This window comes from Populus nigra, chromosome 13 (genome assembly GCF_951802175.1).
Source record: "Populus nigra chromosome 13, ddPopNigr1.1, whole genome shotgun sequence".
Lineage (NCBI taxonomy): Eukaryota > Viridiplantae > Streptophyta > Magnoliopsida > Malpighiales > Salicaceae > Populus > Populus nigra.
Genome location: NC_084864.1, coordinates 2,123,955 through 2,145,498, shown reverse-complemented (window position 1 = coordinate 2,145,498; position 21,544 = coordinate 2,123,955). Strand labels below are relative to the sequence as shown.

The 21,544-nt window shown below is 35.3% G+C and overlaps 2 protein-coding genes across 4 annotated transcripts; both read left to right on the top strand.

Annotated features, from left to right (window-relative positions):
- The first annotated feature begins 556 nt into the window (after positions 1-556).
- On the top strand, positions 557-9,049 carry LOC133671394 (probable E3 ubiquitin-protein ligase ARI7). 2 transcript variants are annotated; one of them, XM_062092154.1, is made up of 15 exons: positions 559-903; positions 2,464-2,588; positions 2,765-2,870; positions 2,985-3,075; positions 3,931-4,103; positions 4,697-4,801; positions 4,898-4,986; positions 5,156-5,263; positions 5,347-5,437; positions 5,556-5,645; positions 7,009-7,056; positions 7,187-7,258; positions 7,398-7,497; positions 7,745-7,871; positions 8,427-9,049. In XM_062092154.1, exons 1-15 carry the CDS (start codon positions 709-711, stop codon positions 8,602-8,604), a joined length of 1,698 nt encoding a protein of 565 aa, XP_061948138.1. In that variant the 5' UTR covers positions 559-708; the 3' UTR covers positions 8,605-9,049. The 2 variants fall into 2 exon arrangements, with proteins under 2 accessions (XP_061948140.1, XP_061948138.1); XM_062092156.1 differs by lacking the exon at positions 5,556-5,645 and having other exon boundaries at positions 557-903.
- A 3,716-nt stretch (positions 9,050-12,765) lies between these two features.
- Positions 12,766-20,936, top strand: LOC133671662 (DExH-box ATP-dependent RNA helicase DExH8). 2 transcript variants are annotated; one of them, XM_062092479.1, is made up of 14 exons: positions 12,766-13,072; positions 13,518-13,695; positions 13,882-14,055; positions 14,361-14,508; positions 15,295-15,609; positions 15,970-16,116; positions 16,192-16,372; positions 17,010-17,290; positions 17,367-17,489; positions 17,582-17,726; positions 17,900-18,168; positions 18,244-18,435; positions 19,811-20,338; positions 20,576-20,936. In XM_062092479.1, exons 1-14 carry the CDS (start codon positions 12,910-12,912, stop codon positions 20,825-20,827), a joined length of 3,096 nt encoding a protein of 1,031 aa, XP_061948463.1. In that variant the 5' UTR covers positions 12,766-12,909; the 3' UTR covers positions 20,828-20,936. The 2 variants fall into 2 exon arrangements, with proteins under 2 accessions (XP_061948463.1, XP_061948462.1); XM_062092478.1 differs by having other exon boundaries at positions 13,879-14,055.
- Positions 20,937-21,544: the final 608 nt, after the last annotated feature.

Here is a 21,544-nt window from a genome sequence, read left to right as displayed (position 1 = left end):
TTCAATTTGAGATGCTTTCCAACCCTTTTGTTTGTTTTTAAAAGATTTTTTTATTTTACTTTATACAAGAATTTTTTTTCTGTTATACTCTCAAAATAAATTAAACTCTTTTTTTAACGACAGCAAATCACCTTTATTGTTTTCTTCTAAAAAAGTGAATTATTGTTTGTTATAAAAAAAAATCCACGCATCTAATCAACATGTATTTAGAAGGAAAATAGTTTTTTATATAAAAATTATTATATTTAATAGGTTCAAGATTGAATAGATAATTTGTTTGGTTAATCCTAGTTAATTTATGATATGAATTTTTTTTTATTTCTAGTTTTTTATTGATTTTTTTTAATATTCACCTAATAAAAAAACATATTAAATAAGTTATTATTTATATTTTAAATATTTTTTTAATTTATATTACGGATAAAATAAAATAATTATTAAGAATATAAATTTAAGTACTAAAAATAACAATAATAATTTTTTTTTTTAAATTTATGCAAATCACGCCACCTTTGCATTGTTAAAATTCACCTAGCGCATAATCCACGCGCACTTATTACCTCACTCTTCGCTCCTCTACCTTTCTCTCCATAATTTATTATTATTTTTCCTAATTTACAAAAACCCTTTTTATTTTTAAAAAACTATCCTTTTAATTTATCACACTTAATCCTCTCCTCCTCCCAATTCTTTTTAGGGTTTGACGAGATGGACTCAGAGGATGACATGATGGACGCGAACGACGTCGAATCAGTTGACGATGATTTCTATAGTGGTGACATGGAGGATGATTATTACAGTGATGGTGTTTATTATGATAATGATGATGATGATGATGGTCCTGATTATGATTTTATGGCTGAAGCTGTTGATGATCCCGATGACTTGTCGTTCCGCTCTCAGGTGATCTTTTTGTTTGGTTTTTTTTTTGTGATTTTAGTGATAAACTTTGCTGCTCTGTACTTGTTGTGCTGATTTTGGGTTAAGAGGAGTAATAAGTGATTATTTGTTTCTTTTAGAGATTTTAAGGGCTAAAGCTTATTGCTTTAGTGGAATTGAGGTGATGTGTAGATTTGATAAAGATAATTTGGTGGGAATTAAGTAGTTGTTATGGGGATTTTAAGTGTGTGTTTTTGTGAGGGTAGATGGATTTTTTTTTGTTTAGAGGAGTGTAGGTTTAATTAAGGTTTGTTTGGTTGATGAGGAAAATTTTGATGTGAGTGTAGGGAATGGGTGAATGAAGGGATGATCATGTGCATGTTAGTTGAGCTAAATTTGATTAATATAAGGGTAATTTATATGGTTGATTTTTCTTTTTGACTGAGGGTTAGGAGAGGGGAGCATTGAACTTAAGTAAAGCTAGTATGTTTTTTGCTAGAAATTTTTTTTTACCGGGTAGAGGTTTCTTTTGGCTACTTAGTGTTTGATGGAGGGATGCGAAATTGGACTAGGGAATCATATGCTGTATTTTGATTTTGGTGATCAGTATCGGACAGTGAGTTCGGTTCACTTAAGCCACATTAGCCACATTGTGATATTTGGTTTGATTATAATCTCCTTTACTGCTATATATTGGATGAGGTGCTGAAAGGCATATTGCTTCTTGATTTTCTCTTGTCACAAATTTTAGGTGGAAGAGAGCCTAACTGATTTAAGAAGTTGTTTTAGGCTGTGGAAGACATCTCTTTTCATGTTGCATCATCTCCTCTTTTTTCTTTTTTTTTCCAGTGAAGAAGCAGGGAATTTGACTTTTTTTACCTTTCCTCCCAATTTGTGATCACACTGATATGCTTTTAATTTGTGTTATGTGGGCATCTCTGGATTTGTAGCTGTTCGTCCATCTAATAATTGATGGGTTTGATTTCACAAACCAACTTAGAATGAAAACAAGAAGTAGAGAGTTATTAAGGATCTCAATTCAACTAAGATGGGCTTTACTTTTATACTACGACGACGATGATGGTTACATTGCTGAGGCTGTTGTCGAGCCTGATGACATGTCTTTGCTTTGCTTAGGGTCTGTCTGTTTTATTGAAGAGGAAAATTTGAGGAAAATGTATGGAATGAGTGAATGAAGGGATGTGCTTGTTTAGTGTGATTGAAAGATTGTTTGGTTGATAAGAGGACATGGGAAGAACGATGAAATTTTGGGTAACAATTTGGTATTCAAATCATGAGTGAATGAACTTATCTGATTCTAAGTGTTGTATTAGGCTCTGCATTGTGTCTCTTTGTGTTTCCTTGGCCCCTCCTTTTTTTCCTTCTCCTTTATTGCTTTTCCTCACTACAGAAACATGTTGAATCTGTAAAAAATAAATAAAAATATAATCCTTTTTGGGTGTTGGAACATTACTCTTTGAAGCTGGAAAGTTAAAATTGTAAGGTGATAGCTCTTTGGTTTTGATTTTGCTTTGTTTCTTTATCTATTAGCTTCTAATATTTTGCATGTGTTTTCTGTTTCAGCAAAGTTATACAGTCTTGAAGGAAGAAGATATACGTCAACGCCAAGAAGATGATATAACAAGAGTATCTACTGTCCTTTCCATATCAAGAGTCGCAGCAAGCATCTTACTCCGTCATTATAATTGGTAAATTAGCAGATCTTTTTTTTTTGTAGTTAGTTTGTCAGGGTTTAGACAGATGCTTGTATTGTTGCTTACAGCTAATCAGTGAATTGTGTGTGGAAAATAACTATGGCAACTTGTGCATGCTGTGCAGTAGAACTACTTCTATCTTGGTGTTCTAATGAAATTCAGCATTGCAGGAGTATTAGTAAAGTGCATGATGCATGGTTTTCTGATGAAGATGCTGTCCGAATATCTGTTGGCTTGCTAGACAAGCAAGTAGTTCAGTTTTCCAATGCTCGAGAAGTAAGTGCTCTAGTTACATGACTGTGTGGTTTCAGATTGATATCCACAGCTTTTTTTTCTGGCACTGTGTGCGTGTGTGCTTGTGCAACTTACACCGGTTGCTCTTATGACCAGCTTACTTGTGGGATCTGCTTTGAATCCTTTCCTCGCAATAAAATTGTCTCAGCTTCTTGTGGCCATCCTTTCTGTAATACATGCTGGTCAGGTAAATTTCCTTTTTTTTTCTTTTGTTATTTGTATATTTATTTATTACTGTCATCATCATGAAGATTGATACTGAGATTTAATTTCAGGTGTGCATCAAATTCATCTGTGATTCTTGGGGGGGCATCTTTTTTTATGCTTTGTTCAAAACCAGTGCATGCTTTGAAGTTTAATTAGACTCAACACAAAGTTGGGATAGAAGGAGGAATAGTTACCCTCCCCTTAATTTTTTTTTTGAGGAATTTAGTGTACTTTCCCCCCATTAAGTGATAAGATATATAGGGAATTTTAATTTGAAAAGCCTGAAGAGTGGAAAGATTGCTTGATTATAATTGGAAAAATAAGAGTCATGGAATTATAAACTCAATATCTTCCCTTGTCAACACTCTAGTTTTGTGTTATTGGAATTTCTTACTATCTATAGGCAGGGTTATGGAAAACCTCTAACCCCCTTCATTTTTTTCATTTCCTCTCATAAAGGTTCTTCCAAATAAAAATTGTATGGTTCATTTCTCTAATGTCGCTCTCTGTTTCCCAATGAAGAACAGTGTAAGGGCTAATATTTTGGTCTTGTTTTTTGGGTTTTATTCTCTTTTATCGTGTACTTTGTACAATTGCATGTCTGTGTGCCTCCCATGCCTAGTTGTTCCCCTTCAAGATTTTATTACTTTATACAAAAAGAACTTGATTTGATTGTAGCAAGTTCTGCATATATCTTGTTTATTACTCTTCCGGCTGGAACATGTTTGCAATTGATAAACTTGAGCATTTTATTGCCAATTTGAATAGTTTAGCTTTTTCCATGCTTTCCAGTTAGTCATTACTAATTTTTCGCTATCCTTTCCTCACCACGTAGGTTACATTAGCACAACAATTAATGATGGTCCTGGATGTTTGATGCTAAGATGCCCTGATCCATCTTGTCGAGCTGCTGTCGGTCAAGACATGATCAATTTGTTAGCCCCTGATGAAGATAAGGAGAAATACTCTCGGTACCTCCTAAGGTCCTATGTTGAAGGCAACAGAAAGGTGTGCCCTCAATATGGAACCTCAAAATCTTGTTACTGTATTTGGTGTAATTCTCTGTTTCCTGTTAGTGTTAAAAGTGGGTATGGTCATCCCTTCTTCCACCAAATACTGGCGCACAAGTTTGGTGATAATTATAATTTGTGTTTTTTAGTAATTTGCACAATTTATTCTGCCATTTTAGTGCTAAAAGTGGCTATATTCTCCTTTCCCCCATCATGAGTTCCCTCTTATTGTTACAACCTTCTTTACAGTGTTGTGTCTGTACAATCATTTGGTTTATTTGGTTAAAGAGGAATGCTAGAGTTTTCAATGGTCAGTTTACATCTGCACAGTCGCTGTGGGATAGAATAGTGTTTCTTGCTTCTTTATGGTGTCATGCTTCAGGTTCTTTTAGAGGTGTTTCTGTAGGTGACATTCGGTAAGATCGGGATGCTTTATTATCATAGTTTTGTTGTCTGTTTCTTGGTTTGGAGGATGGGTCATTATCCCAACTGTTTTTGCATATTTTCTTCTTTCATTAATAAAATCTTCTGTGATCTAAAAAACTTATTTTTACCACATATCCTTTTCTCTCTTTTCTTGTTTACTTTCAGACCAAGTGGTGTCCTGCTCCAGGATGCGAGTATGCTGTTGATTTTGCTGCTGGCAGTGGAAGCTTTGATGTCTCCTGCCTCTGTTCACATAGCTTTTGCTGGAACGTGAGTGCTCACTTCATATTGAAGGTGTTACTATACTAGATTCTGTAGAAATTAGTTGTCTTGTAGTGATTTGTTATTGCCATTGGGTAACTGCAGTGTGTGGAGGAAGCTCATCGTCCAGTAGACTGTGGCACTGTTGAAAAGTGGATTTTGAAGAACAGCGCTGAGTCTGAAAACATGAATTGGTAGATAGATAGACTTATTTACTCCCTTTTATTGATGACAGGGATATATGTCATCATACACACACACACACACACACACGTGTAGAGCTGTAAGAAGATAGTTTTAAATAGTTGATACTATTAAGGGCTGATGCTGCTTTATACTGATTTTATATTTGATTACACTCAGGATACTTGCTAATTCCAAACCTTGTCCAAAATGCAAGCGACCAATTGAAAAAAACCAAGGGTGCATGCACATGACATGCACCCCTCCTTGTAAATTTGAATTTTGTTGGTAAGTTCTTAATGTTTTGCTGAAACTTTTGAAAATTGATTATCTCTGGATGGGGTTTTGTTTAACCTCAATGGTAAATGCAGGCTGTGCCTTGGTGCATGGTCAGATCATGGTGAGCGGACAGGTGGTTTCTATGCTTGTAACAGATATGAGGCAGCCAAGCAAGAGGGAGCAGTAAGTGTGCTAATATTGTCAGTTTTATTAGATCTGCCTCATGCATTGTGTTAATTCCTTGAAATAGTTAAGATGGTGATTCCTTAATGTCTTGCAAAATTCATATTATCACTTGTAGTATGATGAGTCAGAGAGGAGGCGAGAAATGGCAAAAAATTCTTTGGAGAGATACACCCATTATTATGAACGATGGGCAAGCAATCAGTTGGTATGCTAAAGTTTTGTTTGTTGCTGTTTGTATGTCAAGTTACAGCTTATTTCTTTATTTCTTTTGTAGTTTCTTTCCCATCATTTCTTGCTGGTGTTATCTCAAAGTTTCTATGATAGTTTTCTGGTGTTGTAACTGTTGATTTGCATTCTTTAAGGCTGATACCATTAATTTCCCTCCTTTCCCTTGATGCTTTTGGATGTTTAGTTGCCTGCACAACACTCAGTTAATTTTTTGACATTCTTTAAAGTTAAATCTGTTAATTTTTCTCTTCCTTGGAAGTTTTGAATGTCCTATTCTTGCATTGAGTTAATTTTTCTGTGTTCGTGCTAAGCTTTCAATGATTTTCATTCATCCGAGAGATATTTGCGGTGGAAGTTATAAGTGACTTTTCTTTGGTAATACGCTTGAATTTTACTGCAACTCAAATGTGCATATATGCAGTAATTTTTGCATATTGATCAACTTGTTAACGCTATAGCCCATGTATATATTTTGTGGTTTGATTTCTTGCACCTATTATGCAAAAAATTTTAAGGCACCTAATCTTGGTCTATATATCATGCTAACACTGTCTTTCAAGATTTACTACTATGGGTATTTCTGTCACAGTTAACTTTAACTTAGAGCTGATTAGGAATCGTGGTACAGTTTTTTCTGAGATCTTCATGAGCATTCCCATTTAATAGGCTGACCTGTGCTGCTGTCTCTTGTTCATTCAACATTTTTCAATTGGAGGGTGGGGGTAGAAAGAAGTATGAAAGCGGTTAGGGTCAAATGTAGTGTGCTTTGATTGCCAACGTGGATCAGGGTTAGAAGGCCCTTTTTTAGCTTTGACTTGTGTTTTTCTTTCTTTCTTTCCTTTTTTTGGTTCTCTCACAGCTGTGTGTAATGGAAATGAATTTAGACCAGCACAAAAAGAAACAGAAGAGTCAGTTCCAGAAAAAGAAGAGAAATAATGAGAAATAGGCGAGGATGGAACCGAATGAGCTAGTGCTATTTTGCTCTGTACCTTAGTTGAAATCAGTTGGATAGATACGTAATTTACTCAATCATTCTTAAAAAGCCCTCTCCACTATAAAGATATAACAATGACAAAGGGCAACATTTGATTCTTGTTTTTATTGGAATTTAGATTCTCAGTTTCTGACTGTAACCTGTACCTCTTGCAAGGATCTCTCTGGAGAACTTGTACTTAGATTACTGTTTTACGAAAAAGTTCAGTAAATGCTAAAGTTTATTTTTTTTTCTGTTATACTTTTGCTATTATATTCATCCCTTTTTATCCTTTTCTTTTTAATTCATTTGTATGCATGGGCTTGGAGCATGTAATGGAATCTGAAAGTTTTGTTCTATGTGGCAGTCGAGGCAAAAAGCTCTTGCAGATTTGCATCAAATGCAGACTGTGCATGTACGTAAACTTGTTCATACTATTTGTTCTTCATTTGCAAATTTCAAGTTGTCTATCGAATGTTTGATATCTATTAGCTGCCTGCTGAATGATATCAGAGATTGTTTTAACTTTTTGTTTTTTTTTCTAGCTTGAGAAGCTGAGTGACGTACATTGCACACCTGAGTCTCAGCTGAAGTTCATAACGGAAGCCTGGCTTCAGGTGAATTGTCATATAATATTTCGCAATTGCTATTACTATTACTTTTTTTTTTTGTAGAGAGGTTGGGGGAGGGAGGAACAAAAGAAAGGGAAAAGATCAAGCCATGTATCATCTTTTGTCTTCCTGTGATTGTTTGCAGATAGTTGAATGCAGGCGAGTTCTGAAATGGACATATGCGTATGGGTTTTATCTTCCTGAGCATGAGCATGCCAAGAGACAGTTTTTTGAGTACTTGCAAGGTATGCATATGATTAATTATTTACCAAGTGATGGTATGAGACAGGTTGCCAATGGTCTCACAGCCCAACTACATGCATCCCTTCACATAAGAGAGGCGGGGTACATGGTTGTGGGTCCAACTTGAGTTAGTGATTATACAAACCAAGCATGGATAAAAAAGAAGATAAGAGAAAGAAGTATGCTGGGTTTATCTATTTGTTCTCGATGGCACCATTGCTAATAAAATAATCTCTGCATGCTCTGTAGGTGAGGCTGAGTCCGGTTTGGAAAGGCTTCATCAATGTGCAGAGAAGGAACTACAACAGTTTCTTGCTGCTGATGGCCCATCAAAAGAGTTCGATGAGTTCCGGACGAAATTAGCTGGGTTGACCAGGTATTATTGCAAATTGTCATTGACATGCTCTTTATGTTTAGGTTTAGCCCCTTTAGGGGCAGCTGCATGTCTAGAACGTTTACAGATAGTTTTTCAGCTGTTCAAGCTTTACTTTTATAATTTCCAAGTGTACATATGTAATTGATAGATGGCCCTTTTTGTCCAAATAATGTACAACATCTAACTACTTATCCATGAAATTGTTTCCAGTGCTGCACGGAGCCATCATTATTTTAATGTTCCTTTTTTCCATTCATGGATTTGTAGATGCTTAATTAGGAGAGTAGTTCTTGTATGCATCTGAATTGCTCGAGAGTTGAGATGCTTGAAAACTTGGTGGGACGATGTATCAGGAGTTTCATCACCTAATTAGATAGCAGCACTTCTTGCACTTTCTTTCACCTCCTGGACAATAGTCATGTTAAATGTCATTATGCACAGTAAAGATTCATCTCCTCTTTAAATTTGTTGAATTAGATGTTTGTACAAGCATTTAGATATTACTGCAATTATAATACTGGCATTAACTCCTCTTTACATGCCTACTTTCAACAGCGTGACAAAAAATTATTTTGAGAACCTGGTTAGAGCATTAGAGAATGGTCTAGCAGATGTGACTCAAGCTGCTTGTAGCAAGACCTCAAGCTCAAAAAATGCCAGTGTCAGCAAAGGGAAAGGTGGCAAGGGAAAGGGTGGTAAGATGGGCGGTTCAAGCAAAAATGGAGATGATTAATCTTCCAATTCCAATTCCAATTCCAAGCTGCTTCCACATGACAGGTATGCTGCCGCAGCCATCTAAACTTCAAAACCTTTGTGCCCGTGGAAGCTGGAACCTTTTAGGAACAAGTACTCTCCAAGCAAGTTAAAAGAAGGATAATTGCTCTTTCATTTTTTGGTTTGATGGCTCATCCTTTCCAGAGGCTGCTCAATGTGTGAATGGTTAGTAAGATGTCAACGGACTGGAAGAATAAAAACAGCTTCTCATTCAAATCTGTGTGGTTTTGCCGCAAGCACCATGCTTGGTGTACTGTATATAGTTGTTGTCTGTTTACTAACATATCTATCTGCAACCTGCCTTTGTTGCTGGTAATTATATGTATAGGGAACACTTTTAATCTGTGAACGATTTACTCTTTTGTGAAAAAGTAAACTGAAACTTCAACGGACTTTGCTTTGAACTTCGTTTCTCACTTCCCTTGACTGATGGTCCATGCGATCTGCCCTTTGAAAAATCCAGTGAGCAGTGATATGGTATTGTGTCGGTTCAGCCTTCAAATTGGTGGTGCTGAACAATTTGCTTTCATGCTAGCTTCCATTTCTGTTTCGGTTACCGTCAACTTTCTGATTCTTTGCAACTTTAAAGCTAATTCAGCAATGAAAATCCATGGAACAAAGTTGAAGTTATAACTGTTTCACTGGATGTTTGATTATGCTTGTTTCGCAGCCATGGATTTTGATATAATGATCATGATCATTTTGAATGAGCTTCAACATCTAAAATTACAGATGGAATGCATGAAAAATCAAGGCCCGCAACCACTTAAGACAAGAATTGATTAAAGAAACATTAATCTTGAATCATATTTTGTCAAGATTAACCCTAATCTTGATTAATCATGTTTCCCATTTTCATAATACCTAATCGAGGCTTCTTTCTGGTCAAATTTTAACCACAAAGAAAGAAAGAAAGAGAGGAAAATCATTATCCTAATCTATACAATGGCAATACCTCGACAATCTCCAAAATGGTCTTGGTAACCATTGCCGCAGCACGGTCGGTGCAATTCCGTTTAGAAACAATCCTATAAAAAAACTCGCCTCCCTTGCAAAGCTCCATGACAAGATGAACAGCATCTCTATCCTCGTATGCCTACTCGAAGCTCGCAATATTAGGATGTTTAGGCAAATGCCTCATGATCTCCACCTCTGTCCTTGCATCCTCCACAGCAATTTCTGTCCTCAGTTTGGATCTAGATCTGGCCTTGCATGCGTACTTTTCACCTGTTTTGATATAAAAAATACTGGCGAGTGATCCCAAATTCATCTCTGCCTAATTCTTTCCCAAACGTGTATTTTTCATGAATGTTGTGGCCTGTAGACTCCTTGATCGCTGATGTCAGTGTTTTTCGAAATTAAGCTTCTCTTTTGTAACAAAGAGAGAAGATTTTTTTTTATCAAAATAATATTGTTTTATTTTTTATTTTTTTTATCTAAAACCACGCCATTTAATTAAATTATATTGTAAACATCAAAACAGCAAATTATTACTAAATATTACATATTGATCGATTCCGAGCAATAATCTCCTGAAATCATGATAGTACGAGTTGGAGGTATTTTCGCGTTTCGTATATGCTAGGTTTATCGACCAATAAAAATTATATAATTATAATTTCGGGAACGGTCTAATCACAATAATATAAATTACATAAAAGAGGTTTTATATTCATAATCATGATAATTATTTGGGTTGTCTTATATACATTTTATTCTTACGCACGAAATGTTATTGTATTTGATAATGTCTTAAAAAATATATTTTATTATTCTTCAATCAGGATACAGATAATTTGTTCAAGTTTTGATGATATTTGTTTTTATATTTCAAAAGTGTTTCTTTTAAAAATTATTTTTTTTTTATTTTTTTTTGTTTTAAATTAATATTTTTTTAGTGTTTCTAGATTATTTTGATATGCTGATATCAGAATAATTTTTTTAAAATAAAACATATTTTTTGATGTATTTCTAAGCAAAAAAACATATTGAAAAACAACTATTATCATACTTCCAAACACCCTATTAGTTATTATTCACTAAATTTAGTTTTTGCAGCTGTGATTTGAAAAAAACTAAGTTTAGAAAAATTATGTTTAGTTGTAGCTGATTTGATTTAGATATGTATTTGGTAAAAATTATAGTTGAAGTTGATGTATAATAAAAAATATGTGTAAGGTGTTTGAATAAAATTATGATCTAAATTGATGTTGCTAATGATATTTACAAAAAAAGATATGTAATTATTTTTTTTTAATTTTTAATTGCATTCATTTGCATTTTATTAATATAAAATTTTACAAATAACCATACAAATTACAACACCTTTTCTATCGCCCTGTTAAACATGTCGCAATCTCATTTTGAACAAAATCCATACACGAAAGCATGTGGTTTCCATGAGTTTGTAACCATGGAAACACATCAGTTAAAAAATTATTGGAAATAAAATCAAGACGATGATCGAATTCTCTAAATGCAATATCTTCTTGTAACTTTCTTCTAATATAGTTTTGTAGTGCCATGAATGCCACTACATATGAACTTGCACCTTTTTAAGGAAAATATGACATGTTCTTCAAAATTCCCCATCTTTTTTTCGCATTTCAAATGTACATTTTATGACACAGAGCACTAAAGAGTGAGAATGATTGGAAACTTCTTCTCATGTTTGTGGTTGTTATCACCTATGAAATTCTTAGAATAATACCTCTCACCTCTACATGGACCTAAAAATCTATATTCATTTAGATATCTAGAATCGACTAAGTAGTAGTTCCTATAATAACATCTACTAACTTTTTTAGTTACTTATCAATAATAAAAATAAAGTTACATCTTCTTGAAATAAATAACATTACATATTTTGGTTTGTTAATACATTTCGTTGCTTAATAAATTTGATTTTAGGATTGTAAATGGCCTCAGGAAATATTTGTATATCGTGTGCACTGTTATCCCATCACCAAAACAAACATGAATTGCATGTCTAAGCTACATGCAATCATAATATTTTGTGTAGATACATTTTTTTTACTTATAAATGGTACTTGATTTTCTAAAAAAACATATATTCGCACATGTGTGTCACCAATAGCTTTACACAATTCAAAAACAAAAAAACAAGAATGAATAAGAACAAGTGAAATAAGATGCAGCATAAAATTATAGAAATTAGTAATCCATAGAATTACATATTAAAAAAACTATGATATTGTTTTCTTGAAATGAGACATATCTTAGATTATTTGCAATATCTGTGTGTGTGTTTAAAAATTCAAGATAAATAGCAAAAAAAATCAAGTGTGTTTTTTTATAGGTTTATATTATGTTGTGATTATGAAAGAATTTAGATGATGCTATGCAGATCTAAATGCTCTGGTTTCTCTTCGAGTTGAGAGCTTGAAGGAGAAGTTTTGGTAACTTCAAGCAAACGGTCAAAAGATGCAAGGAGTATTCATAAATCTAACTAAGATTGTATCCTGAACATGAAACAAACTGTATTTTTTTAAATTTAAAATTTTATTTTATTTTAATATTTTTAAATTATTTTAATATGTTGATATTAAAAATAATTTTTAAAACATAAAAAAAATTATTTAATATATTTTAAAATAGAAAACAATTAAAAGTATAACCATTACTGCAATCCCTAATAAAATAAAAAAAAGCTCGTACTAACCGCTGTACAATAACTACGTATTAAATTTAATATTTTTTTTTTATCCCGCAACACAAAACTCAGTTCAGTCTAGGTATGCCCTTAAAAAAATGCTGTGTAGAAATGAGATCACGGCCGTCCGTCAACACGAGTCGTCGAAAAAGCGTGAATGATTCGAAAGTGAGCGGTCCAACGGCAAGTATTTCAAAACTCGACAGGGACCCACCTCCTCCTTTAACTTGCGGAATAAGTAGATGACGTTGCTATTTCATGTACCCAGGTGTAGTTTTCTCACACGAACACAGGCAAAAAAATAAAAGTCAAAGACCAAAACGAAAGAAAAATCCCTCCATCAACCAATTAGAGTAGAACAGATTCTCGAGCTCAACTAAACCTTACTTTGTCCAATCATAGCCCATCATCGAAAAAAGGGCCATTATAAAGCACCGTGGCGGGAGAGAGAAAAACTGCTCTTCCCTTGCAAAACAAGTAGTACCAGCGGAGACTACTTTCTTCCCATTTTCCTTCCCTTCTCTCCTTGTCCGCGCAGAAAAAGGGATTGCAATACAGTACTGTGCTTGTGAGCGAGCGAGGGTTTTGAAAATGGGGGAATCGCCATCATCTCCTACGTCGTGTAGCTCTTCGCGTTCTGCACCATTTCCGCAATCGAACTTCGCGTCTCTTCCTGTAATGGCTCTCAAGGACAAAATTGTCGAGAAAATCTTGGAAAATCGCGTCACTCTCATCGTCGGCGAGACTGGCTGCGGTACGAATCCTTTCGTTATTCTCATTATTTTTTTGCATTTTCTCTTTTAGTTTTTGGCCGAAAAAAAAAAGCAAAAGGATAAAAATAGGAAAAAATCTGTTTGGTTCTGAAATGATCAAGCTGAAAAAAAAATAGTTATAATGGAAACAAGTTTTATTATAACAAATATCCTGGTTTTTTACTTGATACCAAGGAATATTTACTCTTTTTTTTTTTGTGAAAAAGAGAAAATCGTAGTGCTTGTAACCTGCTGTTATGGATGACTGGGGTTTATCATTCTTCGGAAAAAAGAAAAGGAAGATTTTTATTTTAATTAAAATCTGAGATGAGTTCAAGTATATTGGATTGGGAGGGCTTATGAATTTATAATAATTTACATGGTTTTTGTATAATTATATTTTTAGCATTTTGTGGTGTTAATAGATTTTTCTGTTTTATTTTGAAGGAAAGAGCTCTCAAGTTCCACAGTTTCTTCTGGAAGAAAACATAAAACCCATTTTATGCACACAACCAAGGAGATTTGCTGTTGTTGCTGTTGCTAAAATGGTTGCTCAAGCTCGTAACTGTGAACTTGGAGCACAGGTTGGATATCACATAGGTCATTCGAAGCTTATATCGGCAAGGTATTGTCCAGCCCGTGCGTTGATTTACTTGCTTTTCCATCACTTTTGTGCCATCTCTACTCAAGGACTGTGCTATATCCTCTCCTTCTCTGTGCTTGACACCCAAAGTGAGGTCTTGGGACTGTGATGTGTCTTTTTCCTATTACTGGTGGTCTTTACACTAATTACTTTTCTTTGCTTTAGCAGTTCAGAAATTGTCTTCAAAACAGCTGGTGTTTTGTTGGATGAAATGCGAGATAAAGGGCTGAACGCTCTCAACTACAAGGCTATTATTCTTGATGAAGTGCATGAAAGATCTGTTGAATCTGATCTTGTTCTTGTTTGTGTCAAGCAGTTTCTGTTGAAAAACAATGACCTGAGGTGCCTCCTTGGCTTTTATCATGTATAGCAATGTTTTCTGTATTATTGAATTTTGTTTTCTTCCATCCTAAATTGCTTGGTTGAAGCCTTTGTTTGCTGACTTGTTGCTATTTTCATGCTTTTTTTTTCTTCCTCTCCTGCGCTATTTACATGCCCCTTTTTTTGTCTTCCTCTCCTGCTCTCACCTTCTCAGTTTATTTCTACAAGAGTGGGATATTTGTCTCTTTGCGTTTTCTATGTCACATAGCAGTTGAGTTGTCCGAGTCATGTTATTTGGAAGTCTGACAGATGTTTGTTTTCTTCAGGTTGGTATTGATGTCGGCAACTGCTGATATTGCAAGATACCGAGATTACTTCAAAGACCTCGGTAGGGGTGAAAGAGTTGAGGTGCTTGCAATCGCTAACACCAACCAACAGGCCCTTTTCCAGCGAAGAGTGTCATATCTTGAACAGGCAAGTATTTGTATCTAGGGACTTTTCTTGATGGAATTTGTGCTCTTCATCAAAGACCTTGAATTGATGAAGAATTCAACTGGTTTTAATTCTAGAGTTTTCAAGCACAATGCCTCCTTTGAGCATTCTATAAATGTAAAATATCAGTTTTTATAACAGATGTCTTCTCTTGGCACTATTTAATGATATTTTGGCTTGGGACGCAATAAAGTACAGGGAGTGGGGATGCCTAAATTGATTGCTTTATGACTGCCATATTTATACTAGATTTCCATTAGGAAGCCTTCAGCATTCCAGACTAGCAAATTTGAGCTAAATAATTAACATTTTCCTTTAAGAATGAAGAAGTTGGTCAGTGAGTGTGAATCAGTTTAATAGGTGGTTGAAAATAACTTGGGCGTGGTTAGTTGGTTGACATAGGAATTTGACAGCATAAAAAATAGATGATGCAATCGATATATAAGTTGTTTGGAAATATTCCCACATAACTAGGTTTTGAAGGGATAATATGGTTGGATGAAGTTTTGAAGGAGGTAAAAAGCATGCAATGTAAATTCTCTATAATCATTCATGTTGTACAAAAAGATCATTTGTTAGGTATTTCACTGCATAGGCAATCATGATGAAAACATCACCATGCAAGTATGCATTGGTGTGTGGGGCTTGCATATATCTGAATGAAAGGGACCATAGAGGCATTGTCAGATTCTTTGATGGCATGCGATCTTTTGACAGAAAAGCCATTCCTTTAGTATAATTAATGATTTTGTTCTGTTTTTGGAGCAGGTAACTGAACTTCTTGGAACGAGTTCAGACTTATTGGCTCAAACCTACTGTTCAGGACCAAACCCTTCTATGGCTGCTGCTGATATCAAACCAGAAGTGCATAGACTTATTTTTGATTTGATTTTGCACATTCATGAAAATGAACCAGACATTGAAAAGGGCATTTTGGTTTTCCTTCCAACGTACCATGACCTGGAGCAGCAGTGGCATCGTCTGAATCCACTTAGTTCATCTTTTAAAGTTCACATTTTACATGGAAGCATTGACACTCAACAAGCTCTTTTGGCTATGAAAATCTTGAAATCTCATCGTAAGGTATGCATCTAATTGGTTGGGACATCATTAATGTGGTTAGTGGAAGACAATAGGGAAGTGAATCTGCATCTGACATTCAAAAATCAAACAAAATGTTCACATCTTATTATACACATACTCCTTGTAAGGCTTGAACATGTTTAAAAGCTTAATTTGTGCCCTTTTTGTTCTAGGGTTGGTTGAGTTTTGGTGCATATTTTCCATCAGACATAAACATACACACTGGACACAGTAAAATTTATCAATAGAGTTTGATTCTTCAATTCTTTCATTCACAAATGTTTATGACACTGATGCCTTTAGCCACTTTTAGTTTCAGTTCTAGAACTTATCGTGGTTGAAGTTGTTCCCTTTTCATAGGTAATATTGGCCACAAATATTGCAGAATCATCTGTAACCATACCCAAAGTAGCCTATGTCATTGATTCATGCCGATCTTTACAAGTTTTCTGGGACGCTACTAGGAAAAAGGATTCTACAGAGCTTGTTTGGGTTTCTAAGTCTCAGGTATCGAGAGCATCGTAAAGGTTGTTCTTGGATTTGTATAATCTCACTCTCTTATTAGTGCAAATTATGGTTTAGGCTAATCAGCGGAAAGGGAGAACTGGTCGAACTTGTGATGGCCAGATATATCGGTTGGTCACAAAATCATTTTTCAACAAGCTGGAGGATCATGAACGTCCAGCTATATTGAGGTTGTCATTGCGGCAACAAGTTCTTCTGATGTGTTGTGCTGAATCCAGAGCCATTAATGATCCCAAGGGTATGGTTCTTATATTGTTGTGAATTGTACTTCACAATTAATGGTTGGGGTGGAATATCTTTTTCAATTCACACGCAGCCACTTATCTTGCATAGATGCATGAATTGGAAAGAACACATTTTCTTCCCTATGCTTGAATTACTTTTCTTTACACTGAAATGAGCTGGTGTGAAAAATTTGGATTCAACTCAAATTAGGTCAGTTATTTCACGGCATTCATCAGAGAACTTCCTTTGTAGGTTTTTCTACTGTTTACTTGCACAATGCGTGATGCAACAAAGTGAACCATTTTGTTGGTGTTGAATGAATGCCATGATCAAAATCTTAAACTGTCAAGTAGGTCAAACTGCACATTGTATATACTTGACACCTTGTAGATTTGCCTACCCTGCTTGAACCACATTTTAAGTTATAACATTCTCCTGAAACCTGAGTTAGGCTCTTTATTTTATTTTTATCTTGTTGTATTTGCAGTTTTTAGTGTGAAAATAACTGTCTAGTGATTTAGATGTTAGCCGTTGGTATTAATTGTTGAGATCGGTGTCAAAGATCATGCTAAAGTATCTGAACCAAACTCCTTATTTTTAGTTTGTATACTGAAATTTGAGCATCCTAATTTCTGTAAATTTGATGCCAGTCTTGTTGCAGAAGGCTTTGGATCCCCCAGATCCTGAGTTTATTGAAGACGCATTAAATTTGCTTGTTTGCATGAAGGCATTGGATAGACCATCTCCAAGGGGGCGGTACGAGCCCACCTTTTATGGACGGTTGCTTGCCAGTTTCCCATTGTCCTTTGATGCTTCTGTGCTTGTACTCAAGTTTGCAGACTTTGGATTGCTCCAGCAAGGCATTCTACTGGGCATATTGATGGATGCCCAGCCTCAACCGATTCTTCGTCCTTTTGGAGAGGAACATTTGGTATTGTCTTACAAGTTGCATGTGCTTGCTTGTGGGAACAATTCCCCTCTGATAATTTTTTTTTATCAATCTTCAGTATACAGAGTACGCTTACCGATACTATGGTGGAGACTGCGACTATACTGTCCAAATTGGTCGAAAGGAGATGATACTAATTGGAAACTTGGGTGCATATCAGTTCTGGCAACATATATTTAAGGTTAAATTGGTTGCTAGCTCACACCTTTTGAAGAATGCTCTTAGTTGTAGATATTTTGTATATGATTTTAAACATTCTGCCTTCTTCTGAAGGATAAGCACCGCCTTGAACGCTTGAAACACCTTTTAAAGATTGATGAAATGAAAGATACCACTGTATTGCTGCCAAAGATTGAAGAAGAATGGTGCACATTCCATAATCTTGTCCAATCATCACTAAATAATGTCTCTGAAATATGTATGTATTTAAACACTAGCATCTATGCTTTGTTACATGCAATCATTACCTTGTCTTGTATGGTAAACCTCTTTGGTTTTTCAATTCGATTATATTATTATTCTCATTTCTTTTCTTTTTTGTTTTATTTTCTCTTCCAAGCTTATCTCCAGTTTGGTGATCTTTTCTTTCAGATGAAGATATACTAAATTCACTGCATCGGTTTCGGCCAAGATTTCTGGGTACCTGTAATGATTTACCGACTTGGCATGCCCCTTATGAATTTATGCACACTTGTCTTCTAAAATGTCAGCCAAAAGGAGATAATGATACTGTCGTTGCGGATGATGAGCATGATGAGCCATCTCATGAAACAAGGAAATGTTTTGCGGTACCATTTGTTGCTCCAAGTCACTTTCAGACCATAAAAGTGGCTGAAAATTTGTCAAATATTATCAAAGAGGTAATATGCCTTGCACCTTTAGCTTACTTTATTGACATATTAATTATCATTTCACTTATTTCCCATGTTCAACAGATAAGAGTTCGGCATACAGACAGCACATATGAAGATCAGCATGGGTATATTGTTAATGAGTCTCATGGCAATGAAGAAGCTTCTCTGTGTGTATATTTTATGAAGGGATCCTGCAACAGAGGCAGTCAATGTTTGTTTTCTCATTCAGCTCAAGCGAAAAGAGATCCGTGCAAATTCTTTTTCACTTTACAAGTATTTCACTTCTGTAGCTTGAGTTCTCTCTTTATATTCTATACTGCTTTCCTTCTGTCATTACTTCAATAATTAGCATACTATGTTCAGGTGGCAAAGCTTTGACTTAGGGCCATTCTAGCTCTATCGATCCTAGCTACGATTCAAAGGCTGGGCCTATAATGTTAGTGTTTTTTTGTACTAGTAATCTGAAAGAGAAACTGATTGAGAAAGTTGGACTGGTGGTGACGCCTCTCTTGTCTTACCATGTCTTCATAGTGAGGAGTGATGCAAACTCCTTGATCAAACAGTGGAGAAAATTTGAACAAAGCATAGTTTTAGGTGTGGAAGGATAGAAAAGTTGATACACGTGAACCCAGTTAATTTGGAGTTAATGCATATTGTTTTTGATGTAGTGTGGGAGGGGGGATTCTAAATTTTCTGAGTTTATCTTCAACTTCGAATTTTATTGAATCATTTTCTACATTTGAATTTATTTTCTAGTACTGTATGACAGGTAGAATTTTTTTCTTTCATTCAGTAAAACAGTTAAGATAATAGCCAGATGAGCTTGCAGTCAGGAATGAACTAAAGCTGCAATTGCAAATGAGGTTTTGACTGCTGTAATCTAATACATAGCATTGACAACACAAGTTCTTTTATCCCCATGTAATGTTGGAACATAGAAAAATTATCTAACGGCCCCTCTGTCATAGCTGCAAACCTTCTTATTTAGGAATCAGCTACAGTTAATTCCCTTTTGCAATTAACACTACAGGCTGATGAAGATGCAGTTAGGAATCAACTGCAATCACAATTACAACTGAGGTTTTGACTGCTATAATCAGATATATTACTGGAAATATGGAAAAATCATCTGGAAGCCCCAGTGAAATAGCTACAGACCTCCTTATTTAGCATTTTAGCATAGGATGTAATTTGTCTCTGAAGCCTTCATATGATTTTTAAGTCATTGATGATATGTTATTCAGGTGACTGAATCCTCCATTGAAATTCTGTTTAAATCTGCTCTTACTTTCAAAACAATATGTGCTTAACCCTATCTTATATATATATATATTGAAAGTAACTTGTGCCAACCCACAGTTTTAGATGCCAGAATAACTTCACTTTTTTATCTAACTGAGTTTGTAAGCATAGTTAGTAGATTAATTTGCCTGGTTGACAGTGAAGAATATCGTTTTCCAAGTGTTTGTAACAGTTTGTTTAAAGCCCCAGTTGTGGATCTCATGCATTCCTCAGCTACTTGTTAAGGCCATGTCTGAGAAAATGTGTTTGTGGATAAGATCCCTCTTGAATAATTTGACACGAGTTTCTGATTCTGATGATATCTTTGTTACTTGTATATATCTTGTAATGGTTAGTAAATTTTCAGGGATGTCGAAATGGAGAGACTTGTTCCTTTTCTCATGTTGCGGGTCCATCATTGTCATCATTTAGCTCAACTCCATGCATGCCAGAAGATGGTGCTGTCAATGCCGCGTCCCTGCTACGTTTTCTTCCAACGTCTTCTGATGGATGTGTTCTGTTATTGGATGATACTGATTTGCATTTCTCCTCAAATCTTGCTCGTCACTACAATCCTTGCAAAATAATCTCTACAACATGCATGTCAGACACTTTCATGTGCGACCCATCATTGATGGGTATCAGAATTCTGTGGGGTCTCCACCACCCATACCAAACCATTATTTCCACTCCCAGAGGTAGTCCCATTCCATGGAGTGAAGTTAAGTGCATATTGTGGTTGCCTAATTTAGATAGTTACAGTGAAAATTTGGAGAGACAGAAAACTTTTGTGCAGAATTTCTTTGAGTACTTAGCCATCCGAATATTAGCTGATGCCTTGTATGAAGTGCAAGTTATCCTTGTCATGAACAATATCAAATTTTCACTGCTACAGGTAATTGTTTTTCACATTTGTGTTTATTTTCTGCTCTATGCATCATTTAAAATGTCATTTCCTATTTGCGATGATGATCTTCTGCATGACACGTCTTTTTCCTTTTTATTGTCATTTGCTAGCATGATTTACGTCTGCCATGTATGGCTAAAACCAGCTATGATTCTGGCAGTGCAGCGTACAGTGGTGATATTTGCAACGACGAGATAGTCTGAACGTGTTTTGTTGTTATTTCAGGTAGAGAAGTTGGGGAGAGACAGCTTCTTTTTCCTTGGAGAGTCTTTTCCATTCGACGAGGAAAGCTTTGGTCAGATGCCAAATACAGTCACTACTAGAAAGCCAATGATGGTATCAAAGCCCATCTCATATGTATTTATCCTGCAACCGCCTACTGACGTTCAGTTTGGCAACTATGCTGCCATACTTCAAAAACATCTGCACGATGTCAATGGGAACCATGTGGAGGGTTTTCAGGGTTTGCATTCTTAATCTCGCAATCTATAAATTTATGATTTTATATTGTAGATAGATGATGGATATCAATGACAATGTTATCAGCTACTGGTTTGCTTGATATATTGTGGCTTTTTTCATTTCACACGTTGCCGCCACCCTTTGAATTGAATTGGTTAATACCGGGCAAAACTAAATGCTTATTTATTATTTAAATTTGGATTAGCTGGTTAAACTTCTTGCTTCCTGACATTTTTTACATGGGATTTGTTGAAGGATATTATAATAAATGAAATAGTCGATCATTATAGTAAAACTCCTGCAGCATAATTTCGTCAGCTTGGTCAACAGAACTGAAATCCTGCTCTGCTAAGATGGGCCTGCGAAATTTGTGATTTGACAGAAGAAAAATAAGAAAAAAACAGTTACACGGAGATAGTCTATGGAATTTCAAATTTTGCAAGGATGGGATCCAAATCTAAGTGAATTTCAGGATGTGGTTCATTAAGAAATATATTTTTAAAAAGAGTGGGTGCTGATACAGAGGAAAAGATGGGTTTGAATGCTTGTGGAGGCGCTGATCTCGGCTGCGGTGGTTAATGGGTGGTGATACACATTCATTCCTTTCACCGATTCTTTCCCATCCATAGACCCTTTATTGCCATGCCATTTTTTAATATATCTTGTCACCATTTTTTTAACCACTCGGAATACGTGATTGATTGAGTGATTTTATACTAAATATTCCTATAA